The sequence below is a fragment of the Apodemus sylvaticus genome, chromosome 2, assembly GCF_947179515.1.
Source record: "Apodemus sylvaticus chromosome 2, mApoSyl1.1, whole genome shotgun sequence".
In the NCBI taxonomy this organism is placed as follows: domain Eukaryota; kingdom Metazoa; phylum Chordata; class Mammalia; order Rodentia; family Muridae; genus Apodemus; species Apodemus sylvaticus.
In genome coordinates this window covers 12,233,344-12,259,539 of record NC_067473.1, presented here as the reverse complement: position 1 = coordinate 12,259,539, position 26,196 = coordinate 12,233,344, and the positions used below count along the sequence as shown (strand labels likewise).

At 36.2% G+C, this 26,196-nt stretch overlaps 1 protein-coding gene across 1 annotated transcript in view; it reads left to right on the top strand.

Annotated features, from left to right (window-relative positions):
- Positions 1–267: 267 nt before the first annotated feature.
- Positions 268–26,196, top strand: part of Sema3c (semaphorin 3C) — a 155,894-nt gene continuing 129,965 nt past the window's right edge. Inside the window, exons 1-2 of the mRNA XM_052173113.1 lie at positions 268–902; positions 2,795–2,935. Of these exons, the coding sequence (XP_052029073.1) occupies positions 2,833–2,935 (103 nt within the window). The 5' untranslated portion in view covers positions 268–902; positions 2,795–2,832. The remainder of the gene's footprint in view (positions 903–2,794; positions 2,936–26,196) is intronic.

Here is a 26,196-nt window from a genome sequence, read left to right as displayed (position 1 = left end):
TGGGACGATTGGAAACAGCATTCTTGAAAACAAAACAAAAGTGAAAAAATCTTACAACTTCAGTTTTGGGAGTGTCCCGGAGAGGAAGGTGCTGGATATGATTCAGGGGGGAAAGGTCAGCATAATTACTGATTTCAGGACATTAGGGAAACGCTGCAGGAAACAATACTCAACAGATTACACTTCTGGGAAAAGGGATTAGGTTTTTCCTCCTCTCGCTTTAGATATTTTGCTGCAGGGAAAGACAAGATCCGTGCCCTTTTAAAACGGTAACTCTTTGCCTTAAAAGGATGCAGGGATCCTTCCTCTGGCAAAACAACTGCCTTTGCACTCGGATATTTACAGCCTAGCCAAGCCTGCGTGTTTTTCCAAGAGGCGCGCATAGCAAAACTGTCTGAGCGCGCTCAGCGAGTGTTCACTGAGAAAGGCAGTGTGTTACGGAGAAGAGTCTAGCCTACAGCAGAGCCTTCCCGCGCCGAGGCCAGCCTGTGCTCCGCCCTCCGGCTCGCTGCCACCGGCGGCCAGGCGCACCCTGGGTGGGGCGGCGGCCCGTGCAGATGCGGCAGGCCACGCGGGGCCGCTGCTGCAGCCGGCTGGGCGGTGCGCCCGGGCAGCCTCAGCCGCGCGCCGCGTCGCTGTAATCGGACACCGAGCGCTCGCCCCCCGGCGCCCGGCCACTTGCCATTCACTCGGAGGTGCGGGGTTGAGCGACGTGGAGAAGGGCTCCGGGTGTCGCAGCTGTGCGGCCCGGGATTCTACTACAAAGAAACTCAGCACCGGCCGGCAGGAATCCCACCCTCGGGACTCTCAAAGTCTTTAAAGGTCTTCTGGGAAAAGGACCTAGGGGACTGGGAATCCGAGCCCTGAGCAAGTGGCTGACTTCTGGACCTTTTCCCATCTCGGTAAGCCGGACTCAGATTTTCAGTCTTAATCAGCGAAATAGAACTTTTCTGGGTCTGTGTACTGACTTTTTCCCCCCACTTTGGTGTGCTCTAGTCTGGGCATTTTCTTAGGAGCCCACGCGGCTCGTAAGGAAAGCGCTCCCGGAGGAGCTGAGCTTGGCTGGAGGTTGCGGCACCTGCCAAGAGTTTAAGTTGCTCCAGAGCCTTCTAAGGGGGAAAAAATCAGTGGAAGTGACATAAAATAATTATACTCTCGTATTTGCTGATAATGGATGATCAAGTACTAACAATCACTTTTAAGTGTGCGAGTTAAAGGGTCGAAGTTGTAAAGAACTTGGGTGGGGGGGATGGCAGTCATAGCCCATCACTAGATGGGACTGAAACCAGGGTGTTCTGTTAGATAGATCAGCGCTATCTGATCCTCATGTCAATTCTAGGCAATATTCTTCGCAATTTATGAAGTCTATCTTCTTTAGGGGTGGCATATTGGATTGTGCATTGGTAATAGCAATATGTAAAAATGTACAAATGTTTTTAAGTTGGTTAATAAACAAACAGACTAAGGTTGGACATATTAATAGTATCTCTTCCTCCTGGTTTTAATGACTAAGTCAACAAATCCCAGGGGTAAAATTCTAAGGGAAAGTTACCCATAAAAATCAATTTTCTTCTAAGTTAATTTAGGGATGACAGGGTGAAGAGGTTGTGGAAGCAGGAAGAAACTGTTTCTCTTGAAAATTACCAACACAAACATCTCTAGGGTTTCCTCCATCTGTGTGGTAAAGGCATAGAGTTTCATGTTGAGCTCTTGCAGCATATGTGCTACCAAGAGACCCGGTTAGAGTTTTCTTTAAGATTGCATGCTCTGCTTAATTGTCCTTTTTCTTCTGTCAGAGAAACAGCCTTTCCAGTTTTTAACTGCACTTCCTTATTGAATAGAATCAATAATGCATTTTCAATTTAAAAAGCCATATGACACAAGATCTGTAAGGATGTATTTCCAGACTAGACCTACTTGTCATTTTGCTGTATAATTACACTACATGAGAAGTGGTGGGATTTCTTTCGTGGTCCTGAGTCGACATGGCATGATGTGGCCTATGGGGCTCACACGGGTTTGTTCTAACAGTACCTGGACTCCCTTTATACATAGACATTAGTTAATAGCTTATATTAATTTTATAGCTACAATTTTCAAACAAGAATATTGTCTCTTTGATTCATTGTTTGAAATTTTGATGGCACACTCTCTGGTTGATTTATGTATAATATGCCTTGGTGGATATGAGGCTAGAGTGGATTACTCACCAAGAGGTCACTGGTTTAAATTTGGCAGGAGTCCATGGTTACCTCATCTGCTTCACTTAACTACTGCCTGGTCGTCTGCATACATTGGCAGATAACTGACTGAAGTGATTTACTAGTCAGGGATGGAGCACAGGTAGATTTATGTATGGAAACACCATTCCAGAGGCAATGAGAGCAGAAGAGTCAATGAACATGCAGTGAACGGGTGCCCATGAATAGGATTGCGGAATCTACTGTATTTATTAGGGAGAGTATTTTCAATCTTCAGTACTCTATCAGTATAATTGAATGGGTTCTGGAAAGATGAGGTATTGAGATGCGTTGTGGGGAATCAATCAGTTTTTTCACTGAAGCTTTGTTCTGCTTTGATGTCAGCATCATTTTTATGGGAAGATAAAACAATTCTCTGTTGCAAAGACTTCCAGACACAAATAAATCCAAATGTTTCCATTTGAGAAGTAAAGTCATAGCACCTCCTACTGCTTGCTAACTGCAGACCTTAGGCTGCAGTTCTCAAAGCTGTTATCTCTAGCTTGCCAAAAGTTTAAAGAATATTCCACAAATCTCTTATCTTTCCTTTAAAGGTATTTTCCTTTGGATATTAACTTCCAAATCAGAAGAAATGGCATTCCGGACGATTTTTGTCTTCGTTGGAGTATTTATTTGTTCCATTTGTGTCCAAGGATCTTCCCAGCCCCAAGCAAGAGTTTATTTAACATTTGATGGTAAGAAATTTGATAAAACTCATAAAAAATATTATTGGAAATATCGCTTTTTTAAATTTCTTATCCAGATGAAAGCTTAACATATTGAAGAGAATAAAATCTCATTATTTAGCTCTCAAAATACTACCAGGACACTCTTTAAATGCCATGAATATTTATTATTGGTTAGCGTTTGCATTGGAGGGAGTATTTATGAAAATATTAAGATAGCGTTTGCTACCTTAAGTTTTATCTGAGTTGAATGTATAGTCCAGGGAGATAATAAAGAGCTCAAAGTGTATCATCTTTTATGTCATCTGGTTGTGCTGGAATGTTGCCCCTTCTCACAGAATTCATCAATAGAAAGGGTTGCATGGGGTTAGTCACTGTAATAACTCCAGTAAGCTCCAATTATTAGCTTCCAAACTGGAGTTGTTCTTAAGTTTTTTTGTTTTTTTTTTTTTGTTTTGTTGTCTGTCTGTTTGTTTGTTTTCTAATCCAAAAGCATTTCCCATGGCTGGTACTTTCTTCTTTTCTAGTGAGGTGAAAATTGCATAAAAATTTGGGACAATGCATTGATTATTGTTGTATAAAACATTGTTTGCTTAAGCTTAGAAAAGTAATAATTTGAAACCCTGATTTATATAAAAGGCCATATGGTGCTTTGAGGGTGTGGATACTAAATGTATATGTGAGATTAATGTATACTGTTCACATCCATTCTTTATGGATGGTTGGGTTAGTCATGTAACCGCTATGAAATATGAACTAGGTGAGAAACATCACCTTCCCTTCAGGACTACTTATATTTCTCTTTCCAGATTTTACACAAACCCTGTCATAAGGTATGCTTAGTTGCTTTTGATGAAGGTACTCTAAGGCCTTCACATAGCAACTGCAGAAATCACATTGATTGACACTTACCAGTCCTTTTTTCGCTTTCTTTTCAAGTTCTTAAGTGCTCCCCCAAGGTCACTATGAGCACTGTCGAAGCCATATTTAGAGCTTATTGAGTGTGAGTTTCTAATTGCACCCTTAACCTTTGTGCCTGACATTTCCCCTTAAAACCATAGTCATTCTGTTTAGATGTGAAGAACAGGGCCAACAATGACTGCTTTGAAATCCTTCTACTTTTCTTGAATCACAAAAGCATTTTACAGTTGCTTGTATTTTATCTCTAAGGTTGAGATTATCAATGCAGAATAAGATAAAAAGAAAGAAGAAAAAAGAAAAAAGAAGGAAGGAAGGAAGGAAAGAAGGAAGAAAGAAAGGAAGGAAGGGAAAGAAAACCTTAAGAAAAAGTATAATTACCAAGGAGATGCCATGGTCTGGTAGACCAGATATCTGAGTCTGGTCCCTTCTGTGGTATTAATACCATCACAGACTTTCTGTGTAAATATATATAGCAAGTGATGATTCACTTAGGATATTTCAGCAAACCTGTCTTTACAGAAACAAGTACAATTTATATTTTCCAGAAAAAGCTGTGTCTTTTAGAAGAAAGTGTCAGTACTCTATAGGAGAGTGGTTGCTGGGCCATAGAAAGTGGAAGCTATTATAGACTATGTTATTGTATGTCTAGTGCTTAAATACTGATAAATCAAAACATATCCACAAAGACTAGGTGGCCCCAGTGTGGGGGTTATGTAGACTATGGCATGGTAAAATAACCAAGTTATCACTAAATAGGTCTTCACACGTGGTTCATTTCAAAATTATTAGGACTCAACAATTAGAATAGAATCACATACCACAGAGCCAACTTTATAACTCCAATACTGATTTGAAAATATATACTCACAATAATAATCTAAATTAAATTTTTAATTTTAAGATAATAACTTCAAACATTTCTACAAAGAAGTAGTAAATATTTATATGTTATGAAAATAATGTAAAGAAAAAAAGTTAAAATGTACAAGGTTCAATAATTAAGATCATATTCTTTAGAGTTTACCATTTACCTAATTAACACGGATAAATTTCTTATTATTTAATAAATCCATTACTTCATAGTAACTTTATTTTATAATAATGCAAAGAAGTTACAAAGTTTCCTCCAAAGTGGTTTTTTATTCAGGTGTTTTTTGAGACATTGTCTAACACTGTAGCTTTGTGGGCATGAAACCTATTATGTAGCCCAGTCTAGTCTTGAGATTCTGACAATTCTCCTGATGCAGCATTATGATAATTGTAAATTTTAGTCTTGCATTACAACCACTAACTTTTAAAAGTTCATTCTTAACATCAAGGTATAAATTTTATATACAAGGTTGTAGGGTACATGGTTGCATATTTAAACACAGATCTGAGTCTTATTTTATATTTCAAATCTATGGCACTATTTTTGAACCTGAAATCTAGAATTTGAAGGCATTTGAGGAAACTATTGTTGCATCAGACAGAGGTTCGTTGTTTCACCTGTCTCATGTCTGCAAGTCCTCTTTAGTACCTTGTCTGCTCCCTCTTTTGTCTTGTAATCTTCTCACTCCCTGAACCTGGCTCTCCTGTCTGTCTCTTCTTGTGTAAAACATTATTAAAAACTGTTCAGACTTGTCTTACTTGAAGCCCAAGTAAACACTGCTGTCAATGTAAAGGTGTGTGAAAAAGAACTACCTTCAACATCCACATTCCTTCCCTTCTTGCACTGGATTGATGGAGTGATAACATTTGGGGGACTGTGATTTACAGACTGGCTTTCCATGTTGACCTAGTGCAGGTCAAGGAGATGGCTATCACTCCTACCTGGAATGGATATCAGATGAAATAAATTAGTTACATTCCTGCTAGCCGAGTCTTTCATATTATAAAATGGAGATTTCTATTGGTTACTTTGTACGTTTTACATAATTTTTTATTCCAAATCCCTTTGAAACAAATAGAAACGTGCTGCCAGTGCTATATGGACTATTTATTGCCATAAAAGCCAATAGATCCAAAGATTCGTATTTCATTGCTTTATTTATGTTGATATTTTTTTGTCCAAATCAGTAAGGGTTGCATGGGAAGACATGGCTACCTGTGTTCAAGGAGAAAGCCTAATATACTAGACAAAGCCTTGTAAAAAAAAAGTTCCATCTTCTCCCCACAGGTATTCTATTATATATTATTTCAGGAAGTTAGTGTTCTATAACTTGATAAAATGAATCAGCTATCTTTAAATGCTTAAGAGATGTTTCTATAGTTCAGATAATGTTATCCATATTGAATTATATAAAGCCCAATTATTGTGGTAAGTAGTTTAAAGATTATTTCTCTTTAAAAATGAAATATATTCCTAAAAATAAGTTATCATATTTCATTTTTATCTTTCCTTATTCTGTAGGGTCTGTATTAATGTTTTCTATTTCATTACTGAGATCAGTACTATGCGTACCCATTATGTCTTAGTTCATTGCTAAACAGATTTTTAGTAATCTCTTTAGATATGCAGAATTTTTAAGATTTTTCTCATGTTTTCTATTAAATAACCATTAATTTACCTACTAAAATTTACTATGAACTATATTTTTCCTGTTCTTCAATGTGTTTTTCTTTTGGGAAATTCCTTGCATGGAAGCTCCCCTAAAGGAATTTAGTTTTTTCTTCTAGTATACTTACTTATTCATGCTATAGATTTTCCTCAAATGTCTACAACAGACTTTGTTAACATGCGCTTATTCAGTCAGTTTTTTCCTATTTGCTTAGCTTCTTCTTTATTTTACCTCTATATTGGTGATTCAACAATATTTGGATTTAAAAAGTATTTTTTTAGATTTCCAGTTTAACTTCCTGAAGAAACACATATTGAGTGATCACAATTATATAAAATTTATTTAAACATTTTATAACAGAATTTGGTCTATATTAAAAATAATGTATATTCTGCTTTTATTGCACAAGGAATATAAGGAAACAAAAGTAGATATAGATTGTTAGTAGTGTTTTTATATACTTATTTATTTTCTACCTATTTGCTTTTCAATTGCTGGCATAAGCAGATGGACTGTTAAACTATATATTCATGTGTTTCTCCTTCATATTCTGTCAAGTTTTGTTTCAAGTCTTTTGTTTCCATTTTTATACTGATATATCTTGAAGTACTGTACTCCCCAACTGTTGGATACGTTTACATTATGAAAATCTCTGATTAGTTCTGGTAAAAGTATCACACACAGTTTTGATTTATGTGACATTTACTTTTGTATAGAATAAAACTATTATGATTTATTTATCATTAAGTGAGAGATATTCATTATACATTCATTGATTTAATGTGAAAATATTAGGACATGTATTCAAATATATATATGCACCTAATGTTGTATATATGTATATATATATATATATATATATATATATATATATATATATATGTACAGGAATATACATCTATGGATATATGCCTAAAGGCATAATGAGAACTAGATTTAGCTGAAATAGAGAATATCAAAGCTTAAATTCTTGATCCATAGCTCTGATTCTTTTTCAAATCTTCAGTTCACCAAATGGTCCCCTTAGCTTTGGCTCGGGGTTCTTTTGAGGCAATCTTTTAAAATATCTGACAATGTATTCAATAATATTTTGTATAATGAACAATAGAACCTGAACAATAGAAAGAAACACAGTAAATGTTCTTAACAATCTGTATGTTGAGGGTGTCTTATACTTTCCAGGTGCGGTATATTGGGACAGCTGTGTAATCTCCCCAACCCAGATGTTATCGTCTGTAAGATAGTGTATCCGTTATGAGTGTTCTAAAAAATAAATGAATTATGTTTTTAAGTATGGCCTATGATGCATATCTATTTTAAAGCTGGGGTAGGTGTGTAGAATTTAGCATTTGTAAATGCCCCTAATTTTAACTGCGGTCTTCATTTGTGCTCTAAAGGACTCTTTTCTACTTGTTCTGTAACAGTGCTTCTCAAACTTCCCAGTGCTGCCACCCTTGAATCCGGCTCCCCATACGTGGTGACCCCTAACCACTACTCTAGAGACTGGCATTCATTGTAATGAATGAATCTTGAATTAAAATAAGTTTTGATATCTTTCTATCCTACAATACCTTAGCTATAATAACCTCTTTAAACTATAGCCATCGTGAAAGCCATATGAATTTGGCTACCTTAAATCAGTGATAGATTCCACACAGAATACAATAAGTCCCTGCTGATCTGTCACTCTAGTAGAGTGTAAGTATCACAGAGTATTCAACTGCTTGGCACAGATGCCTCTATCTTCATCCTGTGATGCATATTTAGTGATCAATATTTTAAAAGTCTATCAAGCCTGATCTAGCTAATACCCCACAAAGTATATATGTTCCAAATATTGAGAATTCATATAAGTCTTTCTTAGTTAATCCACAAAATTCTTCCTAATTTTTCTATTTCTTTCCATAATAGACCTTTGAACCTATAATTTTTCACTAATTGAAAAATGTTATATATTTGTGAATCTGTCCTAGATCTTGTTTGAATTCAATACATGCCAGCACCTCTAGAAATGATCAGACTTTTATATACTCATTGCCTCTCAAGTATTTACTGTTTTTAAGATTTTTATTTTAAAAAAATCTCATTTATTATGATGATCTTGGACACGACGAGAAAGCAACGTCCTTGGTTTGCTGTCGTGAATGTCATGGCACGGTGTATGACCTGGAATGCTCCACAGTAGTTAACAGTGACAGGAAGCCTCAGGAGGAAGAGAATGTGGGATCACCACTGCTCCCTGACATCATGATGATATCATATGTATGAAAATTTTTCATGAAAAATGAGTAAATATCCATATATATATATATATATATATATATAAACTTTAGAAGCTCATATATATCATGAAATGTGCACATATATTGTTTAAAGTTTTAGATTTTTTCCATATCAAATGTGAATACATTGAAATTCAAAAATGTTTGCCCTTTGGAATGCTTTTAGTATAGAGAAATTAGAAGGGATCCAGCTGTAGCTTTTCACTGTGGTATAGTATTTAAAATAATGAGTTTTATGTGAGTTTATGGGGGCATACATGTATTATTGTTATCAAAAGTAATAAACTTTAAATACCTATGTTTTACCACTGAGTGACAGCTGATATTTTTAAGGTGGTTCATTAGAGACAATCTGTTACTAAAGTTATCATTATGCCCTGTGTGATAGCCCATTCCTTTACTCAGCACTCTCAAGAAAGCAGCTTCTAAATCTGTGGGAATTCAGCACTACTCTGATTTATAGAATGAGTTCTAGGCCAACCAGGACTACATGGTGGTAGCCTGTCTTGAAATTTTACAAAAGAAAAATAAACAATGTACTCATGTGGAGGTTTTGCATCCTCTAAAAACATGTAAAATACCACGTGCTACCTAAAACAATACTAAGTACTGAGACGTCACTTTTGCTGAATATATTCTTAAGTCAAAAAATAATATCTTAAACAAAGTAATATAAGAATAAGGTGAAATGAGCAATGGAAATCTTTCAGTCTGACAATCATCTCTTTCAATAGGCTCAAGTTTAGCTCTCTCTTCACATTTCCTTTGGGCTTACAATTCATAACTATCAAGGTCCTCATTAAAAAAAAAGCAAGGTAGAGAAGTTGACTCTATGAGTCTGCTATTCATTGCTGGCCTCGGCTCACTAAAATAGCAGAGACATCCCACTGGAAGACTGCTATTTAAACATTAGCTTCTGATTATGTTACGTGGCCCTCGGGAAGAAAGTGACACTCATGGCATTGAAACCCCCTGAGGATTTCCTGTTTGATATGTCTTTTCTTGCTAATACTGACCAATCTCCCAGCTCAAGCATCACTTATGAATGCAACTGGTTTCAATGCACAGAAGTGACTGAAGACAAGTTCAGAGTTTGGAAACAGGAGCATAAAGGGTAGGGAGGAGCCTTGCCCCAGCCCTGTGATTTACCCTTCACTCTGTCTCCCTTTTTGCCTTTTTCCACTGCTGAATATTCAGTAATAAGCTGTGAAAGTCCTCAGGCCATGAATAGTATGCAAATGAGAGAATTTCATTTTGGATTATAAAAGACAAAACATCTTTTATCTTATACTATCTCCCTCCTTTGACAAGCACCTTGGTTAATTAAGCAACACATAAAAGGACCCTGGAGAATTAGTGAACCACATGCAAAGCTCAAAGAATTGTTATTGGATAATAAACTGAAAATAATGAATTAGTTTTCCGTGAACTCCACTAACATTGACATTAGCAGGCACAGTGGTTGAAAACAGATTGTCTTGTGGTTACCCAAGAGATAAAAATAAAGCCGGTTGTTCTTGATTTCTCCATTCATTGGAGAATGCTCATTGTGAATGTGATAAATCTTCTGAAGTTTTTAGTTCTCAGGAAAGCAGGGTACTATGGTACCTTTGTAGCCTCCTTCCAGTAGCCTAAGTTAACTGCCATTTAAGGATCCTGTTCACCTGCATTTTTTTTTTTTTAATGAACCCAAACTCAACAAAGCGCCCAGTATAAATAAAAAGCACTTAACTCTTTCTTTCATGATGATGTTATTGATAAATGCAAATGACGGTCAGATGTTACAAAATCAGAACATTGAGGAGGCTAACTCTAGGATTTAACATAAAACAGCATGCTTAAAACAATTAAAACATTAGGGGATAAGAGAATAAGAGAGGAAACCCAGTTTTTCCTGCTATAGGAGTCTGGCAAGCTTACATAGAGACAAATCTCATTTATAAGCTTGAATTGAAGAGGAGAAAGTTAAGTTCAGGTATTGCAAAGAATGACTTGAAAAAATAGAACAGAAATAATTTCTATGATAAGCTATTTATATATTCTTAGAAATACTTTAAATGAATTTGAAAATCTGTATACTATTCTTGAAAACATTATTTTTATTCTTGGAAAATTTCCTCAGATTCTATTAAATTTTGTTCTGATTCCAAAATATGAGGTTATAATACTATGCCAGTATAAAAGTATATGATGCCTCAAAAGGATGCAGAGGTAATATCTCAGACAAGAGAGGTAGAATTTTGTCTTTTTCCTTTTTAGTTGTACAATTTTTGTCTTCTATGTTTATAAAAATGTTTAGTAATTTGTATTTAATTTATAGTAACAATCATTAACAAGGTCTTTATTGTAGGGAATGTTCCAAATAGTTTGTGGTACTTCATGTAACACTAAAAATACTGTAGGGTGAGCAGTATTTCTAGCCTCAAAATGCAGATTAGAAAATTAAGAATCTGGCTTGATATCCTAGGAATACAAATGGAAATAGAAGCCGTCACATCAGACTGGAGAACTCTGGAGAGCTGGAACCATTTCTACAAACACTTGTAGAATTAGTTCCAGGACCTACTAAAATCAAAGTAAATGAAGATGGCATTTCATAAAACTCACTCTCTCCCATTACATCAGAGGATAACACAGTCCACTGTAAAGTCCAAGAGGTCGAAGTGGAATAGAGAATGTCAGGATAGGAAGAACCAAAATATCATGCATGTGGTGTGAGCCAATGGCCTTAGTGTTCTACACAACACAGAGGGTAGCTGTAGATCATGATAACCTATTACGTCATTCATAATGAATTAGATATGAGGTATTTGAAGTAAACCGATACAGATACAAAGACCTGACCGCAGAGTGGTATATAAGTCATTGAAAAGTATGTCCTGAAGGCCCTGAGTTTAATTTGTATCACCAGGTCAAATGACCCTGCACTCAGAAACTACCCATATATCTAGAACTAATTTCTGCTTGAAGAAATGGAGACATTTCTCATCATTGCATAATATAAGGATAAGCATGCACTGAATTATCACCCATACTGTGATGATAATATGTACAATTATTTTTGTAGATACAAAACAACAACAAAAAGTTTAAAAGTAAAATGGAAGCCAGAAGAGCACTAAAGTGTTTTTGCTGTTCCTTGAAATGGCAAATCACTATGAGGTATCCGTGAATCCTTCCCAGAACACAGATGTTCGTTTGCTGCAGGAAAGATCTGGTCTTATGACTGGGAGAGGAAGCCGAGCTCAGGTGAAACCACTCTATGGGAAAGCATATCTTTTACTTTCAGTATTTGTCTTGCAAAGTGATCAAGGCACATTCCATGCATCCTATGCTCTCAAAGAAACAGTGATTCACGTGCCCTTCTTCATAGCCCTGTAGCATTACCTAAATAGAGCACCAGAACTCACTCAGTTTTCCCACGTCCTCCACATCTTTTATTTGAGGAGCCCTCAGAACACTATACTTTTGGTTTTCATTCCATTACTATGAACAAAAAATGATACAGAAAAGCAATGTATGCTTCACATCCCTGAGAAGACCCCAACACTCCTTTGCATTCTTCACTTTCAGATTTGGATTAGGGTTGCTTCAATTGTCAAAGAGAACACATTACCGAGTGAAGAAAAGAGAGGTGAGACTGTTGCTAACACAGAGGACCAGCTGGCAAGAAAAGCCCGGGACAGGCAGAGCCCAGGGCTTAGCTATGTGCTATTTTAGGTCAGGGAGAAATGTGCTGAGCTGTAAAAATGGCAAGTCCTCTCTTCTCATCCAAGGGGCAGGCTTCTCCTCAGCCATCATTTCAAGCCTCTCTTCTTATCCAGTAGGAATTTACAGCCTTGGAGAGCTCAAGGTTAACACATTAATTCTGCAGAGTGCATTCTTCTTTTTGAAGAATTCCGTGTTATCTCTTCTGTTATAGAATTTCTCTGCACAGAGGCCCTAAGAGACTGAGTCATTGTTCACCTCCCACAGCTTGATGGTAGTTCTAAGAGCACTAGACGATAGGAAAGCATGAGAAGATTAATCACAAACAGAACATGTGTCAAAGCAGAGACACTCTACAAATCAAAGCACTAACCCCCCCCAAAATATCAGGTCAAATATGAATATTAACAAATGTAACTCACGATAGTTTCTTTAAACTATATGCAACACTTAGCTTCAACATACCTTAATTTTTAAATTGACTTTAATTATCTTAAATTTTAATGAGATCTCGATTTTGATAATATTTTAAGACAACTACACAATAGATTTTTATGTTGCCTATCTATATATTATGTAAATCTATTTACAGTACTAAAATCAAATCCAGAGTCTCAGTTGGCTGGACAAGCATTCCACAACTGTTATATACCCATATATCCAGGCCAGTAACATATTGCAAATAATTGTATATAAGAAATATATTTCTCATAAAGAGAACTCAAAGACTGAAACAAATCAACTATCATATTCATTACTTTAGAAAGGATTAATCATTCTTTTAAATCAGATGTCCTTTTAAAAATTATTTGATTTTTAAGATAATAATATAATTGTATCCTTTTTTCCATTTCTTTCCCTCCCAGTCTCTGGCATATCCCTCTCCTTGCTCTTTTTCACATTCATTGTCTCTTTTATGTTAACTACTGTGACACCACTACTCATATACATATACAGTCCTGAATACCTAAGTACAATATGTTCAGTCTGTGTAATGTCATGAAGGCTGCAACCTTACACATGCTAATTATTTATATTTATATCCTTTAATTATTGGAAATTAATTAGAATGATTCTTTTGTCTTTTCTATGTTGCTGCTCTTGCAATCAGGTTAACTTGATGTGTTGCATGTATTAGAATGCAGGATTCCCATCACCAGTTTGTACATGATTTTTCCTACATGTTAAATGCATCTTCCATAGTGATTTGAAGCGATGCCTGTAAAAATGCTAAATATTATGGACTAGCAGTTGAAGTGCTTGATTATAAAAGTATAAAAGTTACTTCTTCATTAGTCACTTTAGTATTTGTCAGTTTTGTATAATGCAGTGCCCGATGTCTTTCTGGTAGAAAGAGATCAAAGAAATTAAAGAGATTTCACAGAAGACAGTATCTATGATCTAAGAGGAAGTGCAGAACGTTGACCTATCAAAATAAAATTTTGATTCAGTGTCAGATTAACCATGCTAACAAAGCTTCTGCCAGATTATTTCATAAAACATCTTTTTTAAGATCAAATCTTCACTCTCTAAAAAAGTGGCTAGATCTTGGAGAATGGATCTGTATCTGAACATAAATGGGGAAAAACACATTTTAGTTTAACACCCAGGAACAGACTGTTGATCTGGGAGCTGGCTTACCAGGTAAAGACACTTGCTGTCAAGCCTGACACTCAATCTATTGAACCTATATGGTGGAAGGAGAGAAACTACTCCCACAAGATATCATTTGATGTCCACACTCAGTGCACTCCCAGTATCATGTGTGCCTCTGTGTGCTCTCTCTCTGCCTCTCTCTCTCTCTCTCTCTCTCTCTCTCTCTCTCTCTCTCTCTCTCACTGTTTGTCTGTATGTTGCTCTCTGTCTCTGTCTCTGTCTCTCTCTCACACACACAAATATATGTAATATAAAATCTGTATAGAAAAACGCTACTCGGTTGAAAATAAGTAGAAGAACAAATACTGACGATCAAACACTAATTACAGTAATGCCAAGGGAGAAAAATGATGTAAATTATTCTTTAATTTGACAACAATTATTGGAACATTTAATTTGTGTCATTGGGCAACCAGACACATCACCATTTTTTGAACTCCATCATTATGTATCTGTACCTAAAAGTTGTAGAAGAAGATGGGACGAAATTGGAGTCTTGCTGCCATTTTACAGGAATGTGAGTTTGAAAATAACCATTCTTTATAGAACTGATCTCTCTGGCCTCAAGAGCTTCCAATTTTGTTGATCCTTCTAGCCAGATTGTCACTGTATAAATATAAGCATATGGGTTCCTTTTCCTTTCTCTGAACAGTCATACTGGGGACATTTCTGGAGACTAGAATGTTGAACTGGAATAAAACAATGAGTGTATTATCATCACCAAAAGAGCATTTTGAATTTTATTAGAAGAAACCAATTAAGATGTTATTTTCAAGCAAAGAGCTTGGCATGGCTTCAGAAAATTACTTTCCAGAGTCAGGCAGGGGCTTAGCTGGCACAGAGAACCAATCTTGCTTAGAGTTTTGACAGCATTAATGCACATGCCACGGTGCTTTTCTTCTTTAAGCTGATTCTCCTAAAAGCCATGCTTCCTGCTACTGTTCTACATAATTGCCTCAATTCCAATTTCCATTAGTCCAGCAAACCTGCTGCTACTAGAGTTGCGAGGCCTCTGTGTGAAAATCTAATTATTCAAAACCTTTTTCAAGGCAGTCAGCTGATACCCATGATATAGATATATTTTAAGTTTTTGATATATTAAACAGGATAAAAAATGATTGTTTATGCCATTTTAATCCCTTGTTATTCATTTAATCATCTTGTGAGCAGTTGTGTAAGAACTTGTCTACTATAAAAGAAAAATGCACATTGTAGATTTTTTTGGACATGTAAAATGGTAGATGTGGATTAGCTGCAGGACATTGCAATATTTGAATTAGAGGCTAAAGTTGATGATTGCTTTCTTTCTGATTATGTTCATAAGGTGTGTGTCTCCTTGAGATCTGCTTATTTTCATGTTTGTTTCCTAGAAACTTTGTCATAAGGTATGCTTGTTTGGCACAGTGGATGAAGAACTTACCACATGATCATCAGGAATGGAGTTAGTCCCCTAAAGTCCATGAGAATGATGGGTAGGTAGATGGACCAGTTAGCATTTAGGAGACAAAGACAGGGAACGCCCACCCCTAACTAGCTAGACAGACTAGACAACCTATTCTTCTGGAGACCTACAGTCATTACATAAGCTGGAAATAATGGAGGACAACAGCTCACATCAACCTCTGGTCTCTACAAATACACACATACATAGATATGTATAACTGGATATACAAGTATACTCATGTACATGGGAATAGGCATATACGTACATGCACACACATGCCAGCACATGTAAGAATTTAAATACAGTATATACTTACTTACATAATGATGGATGCATGCTTTGACACAGCCTTTTGTTTATGTATGTGTGTTTAGACAATGGGAGAAAAAGATGAGCATGCTGACCATGACATCATTTTTAGGATCACAAAAATCCCAGTCTCCGTTCTTTTAGCAGGAATGGTGTTAGAGAAAGCTATGTGTTAAGATGTGCTATTTAGTCACATTTGGAAATTAAAATCAGTGCCAAGTGGCATTTCAGTGAAATTTCCTCTAAGATGACTGATTTCCAAATTTCACAGTCAATATATGCAACTAAGACAGAATTTAAAACACTTTCTAATATTGCTTCTGAGGTGGGGAAAAGGATATAAGGAGGTAAAAAGGGATATTGGAGTTTTAATACCTGAAGCTCTCTTCACAGACAATTCTAAAGTACGTATTAGTATTCAGGCACAGACACGCAGATCTCATTCGCTTCAAATTGGAAACTGGAAAATACAATTAGAGTGCATTGTTAGGAACTTAAAGATCAGTATGAGAACAAAAGTTGTCCTTTTTCATGAGGAACTGTATGTCCTTCCATCTCATTCTCTTCCTGCCTGCTTTATGTGTGGACATAATCGAGTAACTGCATAAAAGGAAGACAAGTTCTGCAGGTATATTAGTCCAGTATTATGTTTTGTATCTGTCTATGCAAAGAAGAAACACAGCACATGCTCTCTCTTTTGGGAGGCCTCCCATTAGAGTAAACGGAATGAGTCAACCACACAAAGACCTATTATGCCAGCCAAAACTTGGTGTGTACCATAAAAGAGGCAAAGGGACCATACAGAGGAGGTGATTCATGGAAAACATACATCTTATATTAATTTAGAATTTTAGCTTCAACCGTCCCCCCCACCCCACCTAAGCATTACTCATGTCTCTAGCAGTTCCTGTAGTTGTATCTCTGCCACAGACAGAAATAGGAGTGAATAAGGTAGAACACCAAAGATAAAGCTATTGCTTAGCACAAGGTCTCTAACAGTCCGAGTCAAAGTGCTCTTATTGGGCTTTGTTTTGATTTTGCCTCCAAATTCCTACCAGTTCTGGTAAGTCTGTAGTCATTATGGCTGCATGATTTATCCTTGACAAGGTGGACTTCTGCTTGCAAGATGAACTCTAAATGCTCAGATCACTTAAAATCTTACCACCTCCAGTGGTGATAGCCACAGTTTTGACTGTTTTCCTTTATCTTTTCAAGACCCCAGTCTTCCCTTTGTCTCCTCCTGTAACAGCCATGATTAAGAATTAAACCAAAAAGAGTACCTGCTCACTGAACTGTTGTTTTCTGCCCTTTTCTTTGTTTTCCTTCTTCAGAGCAGCTGATCTGATTCAGGACCCTGACCTTGCTAGGCAAGTTCTCTACCCCTGGGCTGAATGACAAACCCCTGGTTGCTCATTTTAATTCAGAGCTTTGCACAAACTTACAGCTCCATGCCTCCATTTCCCTCACAGTGTGGGGATTGCATGAGGGAATGTATTTTGAATATCAGGTACCCAAAATGAATTTATCAAGATGAATTGAAGTATCTTTCATGCTCAATGACAAATTCTGTTCTAGAGTTTAGGGGTTTCTTTCCTGTAAGCTTTGTTCTCATTGCTTCTTTGCCAATTCACTGACAGAATATAAGACTTGGACTCCGTACATTCTGTAAAACTCTATAATTGTGAATTTTGGAAATGGCAAGTAGGTTTGAACTGTGACTATAGAACAGTGATTCCCAACCAAGGATATCAACTGCTCTCACCTAGAGGCTGTTAAAAACCCTGATGCCAAGACCACCTCAGACTAATTGATAATTTGTTCCTATTGTAAAAAGTCCTGCAGTTCTCTTCTGAGTTCCATCTTTTTCTCTCTGTCTCCTCCCTCATTTCCATCCCTATCCATTAGCCATTTTCTTCCCTGTTCTTCCCAGGGAATGAGGTAGCATATTTCTCTTATTTTAAAATGACTGAGTCTTAGCTATTATGTTACAACAACATTAAATTGCTCATCAAGTTATGACGGAAGAATGTAATGGATCATATCCTATCTTGGCTTTTCTTACAAGTCATAGAATACCAATGATTCCCAAGTCTACCTTAGTGTGTTCACATCCTTCTTAGTAAACTATCCTAACATGGGTCTTAAACTTAATCATTTTACCAATGCTACTACTGCATAAATAAGAAATGCTTAAGACATATCTAGGATTACAATGTGAATATCCAGCTGGGTAGACTCCATTAAGGATTGTAAAAATCAAAATGTGAATTGAATAATTATCCTTCCCATTAATGGAGCCCAAGGAAATAGACTTTCTCGTCAGAAGGTACTCTGCTCAATATTAAAATAGAAATATTAGTATATTACAATCATGTCGATGAAGAAAGTTATACTGTTTCACAAAATAGTTGACTTATTTGCTGATTGGAACATTGCTGACCAATGTAAACCAGCTTTAACTATAAGTTGGCAGTTTGGAAATCTGAGTGGCTTTCTTATAATCTCCATTTTCTACTTTGATTTCTGGAGTTTATTCATCTAAATTAGATGTGGTAATTCCCTGTACCACCCTCAAAGTAGGCAATCTATGACTCACTTTCCCCTACCCAATGACAGCAGAACTGTTAAGGGCAGTGTACAAATGAGGTGTTGCTGCAGTATTTCCCAGTTTATCTTTAAGTCACCCAGCCAACTATTTATACAACATTTGTCCTAGGCAACATACTGTGAAACATAAGTTACACATAGGTGAATACTTCATTTTTTCCCTGTTCGTCATTTCAGCAATAAGGAACAGAAACTACATATATATATAAACCAAAAGCAAAAGCAAAAGCAAAAGCAAAGCAAAGCAAACCCAACCAAAACAAAAACCCACAAGAAAACCAATGGTGTGTTAGTGCAATGCAAAGAACTAATCATGAAATGATTTCATTCATGTCTTCATTTATTACACAGAGAATCCTTTCTTTTTTTATTTAATAGATGGTTTGTATGGCTGAAAGGGATGGTGCTCATAGAATTAACTTGCTTTAATTATCCAAAACACAAACAATTGATTCTTCTTTGCACGACCTTTACTAGCTAAGGCAAGTGCAGAGCCCACCACACAAGGCTCAGATTTTTCCACCACTTAAAAACACATAACGCTTGTGAGTTTCATTGACTAGGCTACAGACTGAAAATTATATTAATTTATTCTGATCCGATATGGTCATTGTGAATGATGTAATGTTTGTAAAACAAATGACATACATTGACAAATGCTGAACATAATTATTTGAGATAAAATAAGTAAATTAAAAGAAGTACTAACTTAGGGAAGACTTTTTATTCTTTGTAGTGACACACAATAATAGAAAGTTAATATCTAAATAAAATGACAGTTCTTGTAAGAATGCCATGGTTCCGGTTGTATGGAGATAAAGGAGAACCCATACTACACAATACCACACCAGTTTTTATCTTCATTTTCCCTCAGCCAGCTATGTCTCTTTGAATCTTAGTTTTATATCATCTTCTTTCATATGAACAGATCTTTTCTATGTCATTGATTATCTTTGCAACCTTCATTTTAATTATCATTTGCCTTTCTGAGATCCATGAAGGAGGCTGAAAGTGACTGAGATTGTCAAATGCAAGGCCACTGGTTAAAGCTTATATCAGTAGTTCTTTTACTATTACATCTTTCCTGCCATTTCCATCCTCAGAAAGAGATATCAAGTGCCCATGACTATCCATGCATCACATGTATACACAACACACACACACACACACACACACACACACACACACACACAGAGAGAGAGAGAGAGAGAGACAGAGAGACAGAGAGACAGCAAGAGAGAGAGAGCATTGGTTTGTGTTGTTTCTTATTTGTGTTGTTCTGGTAGAACTACATTTTTTGTTCTCATACAGTCATAACAACCAATATTAAATGCAAAAATGTTATCTATCTGTTGTAGAATTAGGCTGTTATTTTTCTAGTAGTTACTAAAGGGGACTCATAGGTGGAAAAATAAAAATAGGATTTTCTATTTCAGACATGTGAGTCAGGGGAGCAGCCGAGATTTCAAGGCTGCTGATTTCTAAGTTTGTGGGTGAAGGGTTTAGCATCATAGACTTTTAGTAAGATTGTGGTCAGTCTCAGCATCCCAGTGACACCAAGGGGTTTGTGTATCCTTCTCATTGATACTTATACCCCACAGAGCCTTCCCATTTGTAACACATAGACACATTAGGTTTTATTTTCCTTTTTCTTTTCTCTTTCTTTTCTAAGTTGTAGCATCAGCACTTATAAAGATGAAGAAATCCACATACCTTAGGAGAAAAGCACATACTATAAACTAGTCTTAAATGGTCAGGGCAAGGGGAAGTTCCATTTGAAAAGAATCAGAAAGTCAGCAGAAAGTGTAGACTAGGTGTATTACAGGTTACCATAGGCTAATGTCTAGCAATAAATTTTGTAACAGCCACTTCTGAAGACTAACAAGTAGGGTGAAGAGAGAGAGAGAGAGAGAGAGAGAGAGTCACAGCATACACTTTGCCCCTACAAGAGCTTAGTCTAAGGAGTTGAGGAAGTGGTTTCCTTTTTACTTCATAAATGTACACATGCATGCTTACATACATACATACATACCAGACAGACACATGTGCACATAAATTCGCAGCACACATACATGCATATACAACTTTGACCAAAGGCAATCTGCCATGTGCCTGTCCTTGACAATAGGTTTGATTGTGGCAGCAGCCTAGTAAAATGATACTGAACACGTGAAATAACTGGGATCTTATGGCTTTTGTAATGGATGTATATAGATGTGAAAGTCTTTACAATTACCTTGATTTGACACAAATGCTTATATAAAGAGGCACCCATAGTCATTCTATGGTGAAATTTGGTTTGAGGTTCAAAGCCTTGTAAGTTTTCTATGACTGGATCATGTTATTAAAGAATAATAATTATATCTCATACTAAGAATTAGAAAGATATTTCAAAGAAAAGGATGTATCTCTTGGCGAACTTGAAAATTAAAACACATAGAAACCATTATGGTGTGAATTTTAGCACTGAGATCATGCCTGCTGTAGTATGGGGATGCTACTTTGTATAGTCAACACAAAAAAATAAATGCAAATCTGCCATTTCTATTCTTGTGCTCTGTAATTTTCCTTTATATCTTATTGTTTTAGAAAATAGTATGACATCTTAGAATTTCCTCAAATCGTGTTTATATGCCTAGAGATAATTGAAATGGTAGATTGTAGAACGTTTGAAAATGAGAATCATAATTATATTTTCTATGCAATATATGTTTTTTGGCTATATTGGGATTTAGAGTGAAACTTCACCTTGATTTTTCCACATTCTGGAGATATATTTGAGATTAAGACAAGTGTTATAAAGTCCAGCAAGAGCAATTCTTTTTGGCATTGTCTATTATGCATTTTCCTGGAAAGTCCATTCTTCTTGCCGCCTTGTCATGGACTACATTTTTTATGGCCATTAATTTCCTTACAACTCATAATCTCTGAGATTTGGTGATGCTTCTCTGTGCTAGCCACATGGTTTGATGTGCATATTTAAGAACCTGAATATGTTTTGTGTATCAGAGGCTTGAATTTCAGCAGACTTTAACACTTTTATGAAAAGTTTCCCACTTTTTGAAATTCTGGTGCAAAGAAATGTGTTATAAAAATTGAGACATCACTGTGGATGGCCATGGGACCCAATTCATAGTATACTATATTATCCATCTAAATAGTTGGAGCTAATGAGGTGATAAACAAAGACATTTTATTAACTTTGCCAGTGTAACAGCTAAGAAAACAAAAACAAAACCCATACCAAAAAAAAAAACAATAACCACCACCACAAACACACACACACACACACACACACACACACACACACATTTGCCTTCTACTTTCCATTGTGTTCTACTGTTCAATTTTTTTTTATTCATGACCACAGTGTACCACACATTCCACTTAGTGTGTTACTTTACACCACATGGAGGCTAAGCTTTATTTGTAAAGAATGGGTAGGAAAAGGTTTCACTACAATAAATGGCCCCTTCAAAGAGAATGTGGGTTTAGGGGATCCAAGTTTGTTTGTGTACTATTCAGACAAATCAGTGACTTGGTGTTTGATGATTACTACCAATGATTAGAGATGCTTTATGCTGCAGCCTTATTTCGAACAGTTTATATGAGGCAAAATGCTAAACAGTATTCTAGTACCCAAAAAGAATATGTACCACTTTCCTGTATTTGGGACCAGAATTTTGTTACTGAGAGAAATACTAGATTCCATCTAGTCTAGCCCTTTTATGGTATAGCTGAATGACAGTAAAAGAGATTAAGAAATTTTGCCTCTGAGCAAGAGGAGTAAAAGTGGTCTTTACCTGTTAGTTGTCTATTTAAGGGGTCCTACATCATTATGTTCTGTCTTACTTAACTAATAAAGAAGTAAAAGTAGGACTTGAGAAAATACAGTGTAAGGACAAGAGGGCCAAAGAGCAGCACGACAGGGCTGGAAGGCAATGGTTTTAACTTGTGTTTCTCAGTCCCTTTGGGAGGTCACATATCAGATATGCTGCATATCAGATGTTTATATTACATTTCATAACAGTAGCAGAATCACACACGAAGTAGCAGCAAGTCCGTTTTATGTTTGGGAGTCACTACAACAAGAGGAACTTTGTGAAAGAGTCACAGCATTGAGAAGGTTGGGAGACAATGCGTGAGAATCCAGGCATAGCTCATTACTTAAAATGCCAACTATGTGTAGTTAGTGTCTAATGCAGAATAAAGAAAACTGATCTAGGTCATCTTTGCTCAAAATCGCCAACTACTTTTTATGAGTATCAGAGAAGGTACTAATTCCTCTACTTTGAAGACCTTTACTTAGGAAAAAATTGTGTTTTTTTTTTTTTTTATTGAGCTATATCTAGGACATCTATATTTTAAAAATTTATTTCATTATTGGGTGAAAAAAACATGAAGATTGAAAAATGTAAAGTTTAATTTTAATAAATAACCTAATAAAATGAAATGTTAAAGCGTTAAACCACGAGGCGATATAATTATATTCTGCTTTATTAGGAAGGCACAAACTATCAACACACAAATTGAATTTAGTGCTGTTTCATAATGCACTATATGAAACATTGTCACAGTATTTAAATGAGAAACAGAAGAGTGTATTCTAAATACATCTCCTGCTTCCTATGGTAATTAAAAGTATTCCGTGGGGTTCATAAATTCATCTTTTTTAATTTTGTTGTCTTTAAGGAGATTAAATACTATAAGTGTTATTCTTTCAAAATAATGGCAAAAGTAAAATTTCTTTGGAGAGCTGTCTAGTTTTTTCATTGTTCATTTGTGGCAAAGTTTAAAATTGCAGCAATTTATACCAATAGTATTTAAAAAAGTACAACTATTTTCAGTTACCTTCCAGTTATGGTATAATATATATCATAAATATTATATATAATATAATATTTTATGTATATATAAACTTTTTAAAAGTTCATTGTGTTTATAAACATTTTTAAATGATAAACTGATCTTTTTATAATTTCAAGTAACTTTTTATAGTATGTGGAATATTATCAATATATTATATGAATTACTTTTGTAACATTGGAATCTTCATAATCCTGTTATAATCTAGTACAACACAATTTTCCTTAAAATGATTTTAAGTTAGGCTGATCACCTAACACTGTGTGTGAGGCTTTGGATTAGGAAGAACATTTGTTCATTGTCCATTTCTTGCTTCTACTAAAAATATAATCCTATTAGGAGACAAGTGTACAAGAAATGACACTCTTAACATTTAGTGTTGAAGGCTAGCGAGATATTGGGAGAATATAATATCTGAACTATACTGCAGAAAGATAGAGTTTAGGAAAACACATCCAAGTGAAAAGAAACAACAGATCTTTGGTTAAAAAGAAAATTTTTAACCAAATTTACTTTTTAACCTTAATTTACTCTCTCAAGTCTCCAAAACAAATATAAAATGAAATTGATGGTGTTGGCTGCAGAAATGAAGATGAAATGGGATTGGAAAGACTATCTTCCTAACTCATTTTTTCAAATGATGAGCATGCTGGTCATAGAAAAGAAGCTGGTTGATGTCTAAGGTGTATACAGAAGACAATGAGGGAGTAGTACTCATGCTTCTCTCTCTGCAGGAACATAACTAATAGAACGAATACATATTAAAAGATTTATTAGCCTGACTCACACAGTTCCATCTGAGGATTCCGTGCATGGGTGTCTCACATGAAAGATCCTAAGAATCGCATAGCTACTCAATCCATTTGTCTGCATGCATCGCAGGCCCAATCTGGAATTGAAGGCCGAGAGCATTCCAGGAGAGTCATAGGTATTTAGTACACTTTGCAAACCAAACAATACTGAATTTTGGTACCAGGGAAGGAACTTAGTGGCACCAGGGTAGATGGATGTGCCCATAAAGTAAAGGCTAGTAGGCTAAAGGCAAAGCTTCCTCTTTCTTCTCCCTTACCTGGGCTCCCACTGGATGGTACTAGCATTTAACCCTATGTTGTTCCACCTCAAATAATCTCATGATTAAAATCCCTCAAAGGAGTGCAAAGGGGCTATGGTTTTAGCTGATTTCAGATCAAGTCAAAATGACAGCCATGATACAGAAAGCTACATTAGGAGCCCAAAATAAACAAACCAGAAGATGGTTACAGTACAAGTAGCTACTCTTCTTGCCACACCTTGTGACTTCCCACCTAGGTCCATCTACTCATCAAAGAACCCTGTAACAGGAGGTTTCCCACGATAAAAGCATAATGTTGAGGTCCCCAGTCTTTACATACTGCCTCTTCCTAGCTGCTATCTTAAAAAAAAAAATTTGTAAACTATTCTGAGGAATATCAAAAGAAACACAGGTTTTCTTAGAGCAATGAATACTTCAGTGAAAACCATCATAAAATAAGCATTAACAAGAGTTATTTACCCACAGTGAGATAGGGTTGCTCTCTGCCAACCATTGGACTGAGCAAAAGGTCCCCAGTGGAGGAGCTAGAGAAAGGGCCCAAGGATCTGAAGGGATTTGTAGCCCCATAGGAGAAACAATAATATGAACCAACCAGTATCCCCAGAGCTCCAGCGGACTTAATCACCAACTAGAGTACACATGGAGGGACCATTGGCTCTAGCTGCATATGTAGTTAAGGATGGCCTTGTGGGACATCAGTGAGAGGAGAGGCCCTTGGTCTTGGGAAGGCTCAATGCCCCAGGATAGGGGAATGCCAGGGCAGGGAAGCGGGAGTGGGTGGGTTAATGAGCAGGGGGAGGGGGATGGGTTAGTGGGTTTTTGGAAGGGAATCAAGGAAAAGGGAATAGCATTTGAAATGTAAATAAAGAAAATATCTACTAAAAAAAAAGAAACTTAAGTATCTGGAAAGCAAGGCAGCCCTGCTCTGATCTTCCTGCAGTCCTCAGTCTGGTTCAGGATGTTTCTGATCAAAAACTCTGCCACTGAGCTATATCCCTTAGCATGATAGTCTTTTTAAACATTTTCTGCTAAGGATATTGTGCCTGTGTTTGTGTTGGTGTACCAAATGTGTGCCTTGGAGGCCATAAAAGCCATTAGATTCCTTGGAACAAACTGGAAAAAGAGATGGTGTGATCCACTGTGTAGGTACTGGGAATCAAATGTGGGTCCCTTAGAAGAGTAACTCCTGCTCAAAACCAGGGACCCATTTCTCCAACCCAAAGAAGCTGTCATGAAACTCAGGATCCACCTGTCTTACTGGGTACTAAGCTTATAGACATATGCCAACCACCGTCATATATATTTTTATAAATGTTTGTAAATACAAATGTCAAAATGATGTACTGAACTTGAAAGCAATAGTATATTATTATATCCTATTATTATATCCATTATTATATCCTAACTCTGATAAAAATTATTCCGTGACTGATTTTTTCAAATGAATCAACCTAATTTCACAATCTCTGAGGATTACAATTGATTCCCCCAAGTTTGCTTCTAACTATCCAATTCTGAGAGAAGGGCAAAATGTTCTCTATTAACTCAAGAGTTAATAGTTTGCTTTCCACTTTAAAGTTTACAATTACCTTTAAAATAGCTTTTAAATCAATAAATATCTTCCTTTATTGATAGTTTTTGTTGTTTTTATTTTTTTCTGATAGGAACTCACTGTATAGTATAGGCATAGCTTGAGGTTGCTATGTAGTCTGGGCTAGTTCAGCTCTGTGATGTCTCTTCTATGTCAGACTCCTGAGTGCTGGGACTGCAAACATGAACTATCACATTCAATGTCTCCCAAGTATTTTATTACGTAAATTGAGAAAATAATAATGTGAATGAGGATTATACATGTTTTCCTTCTT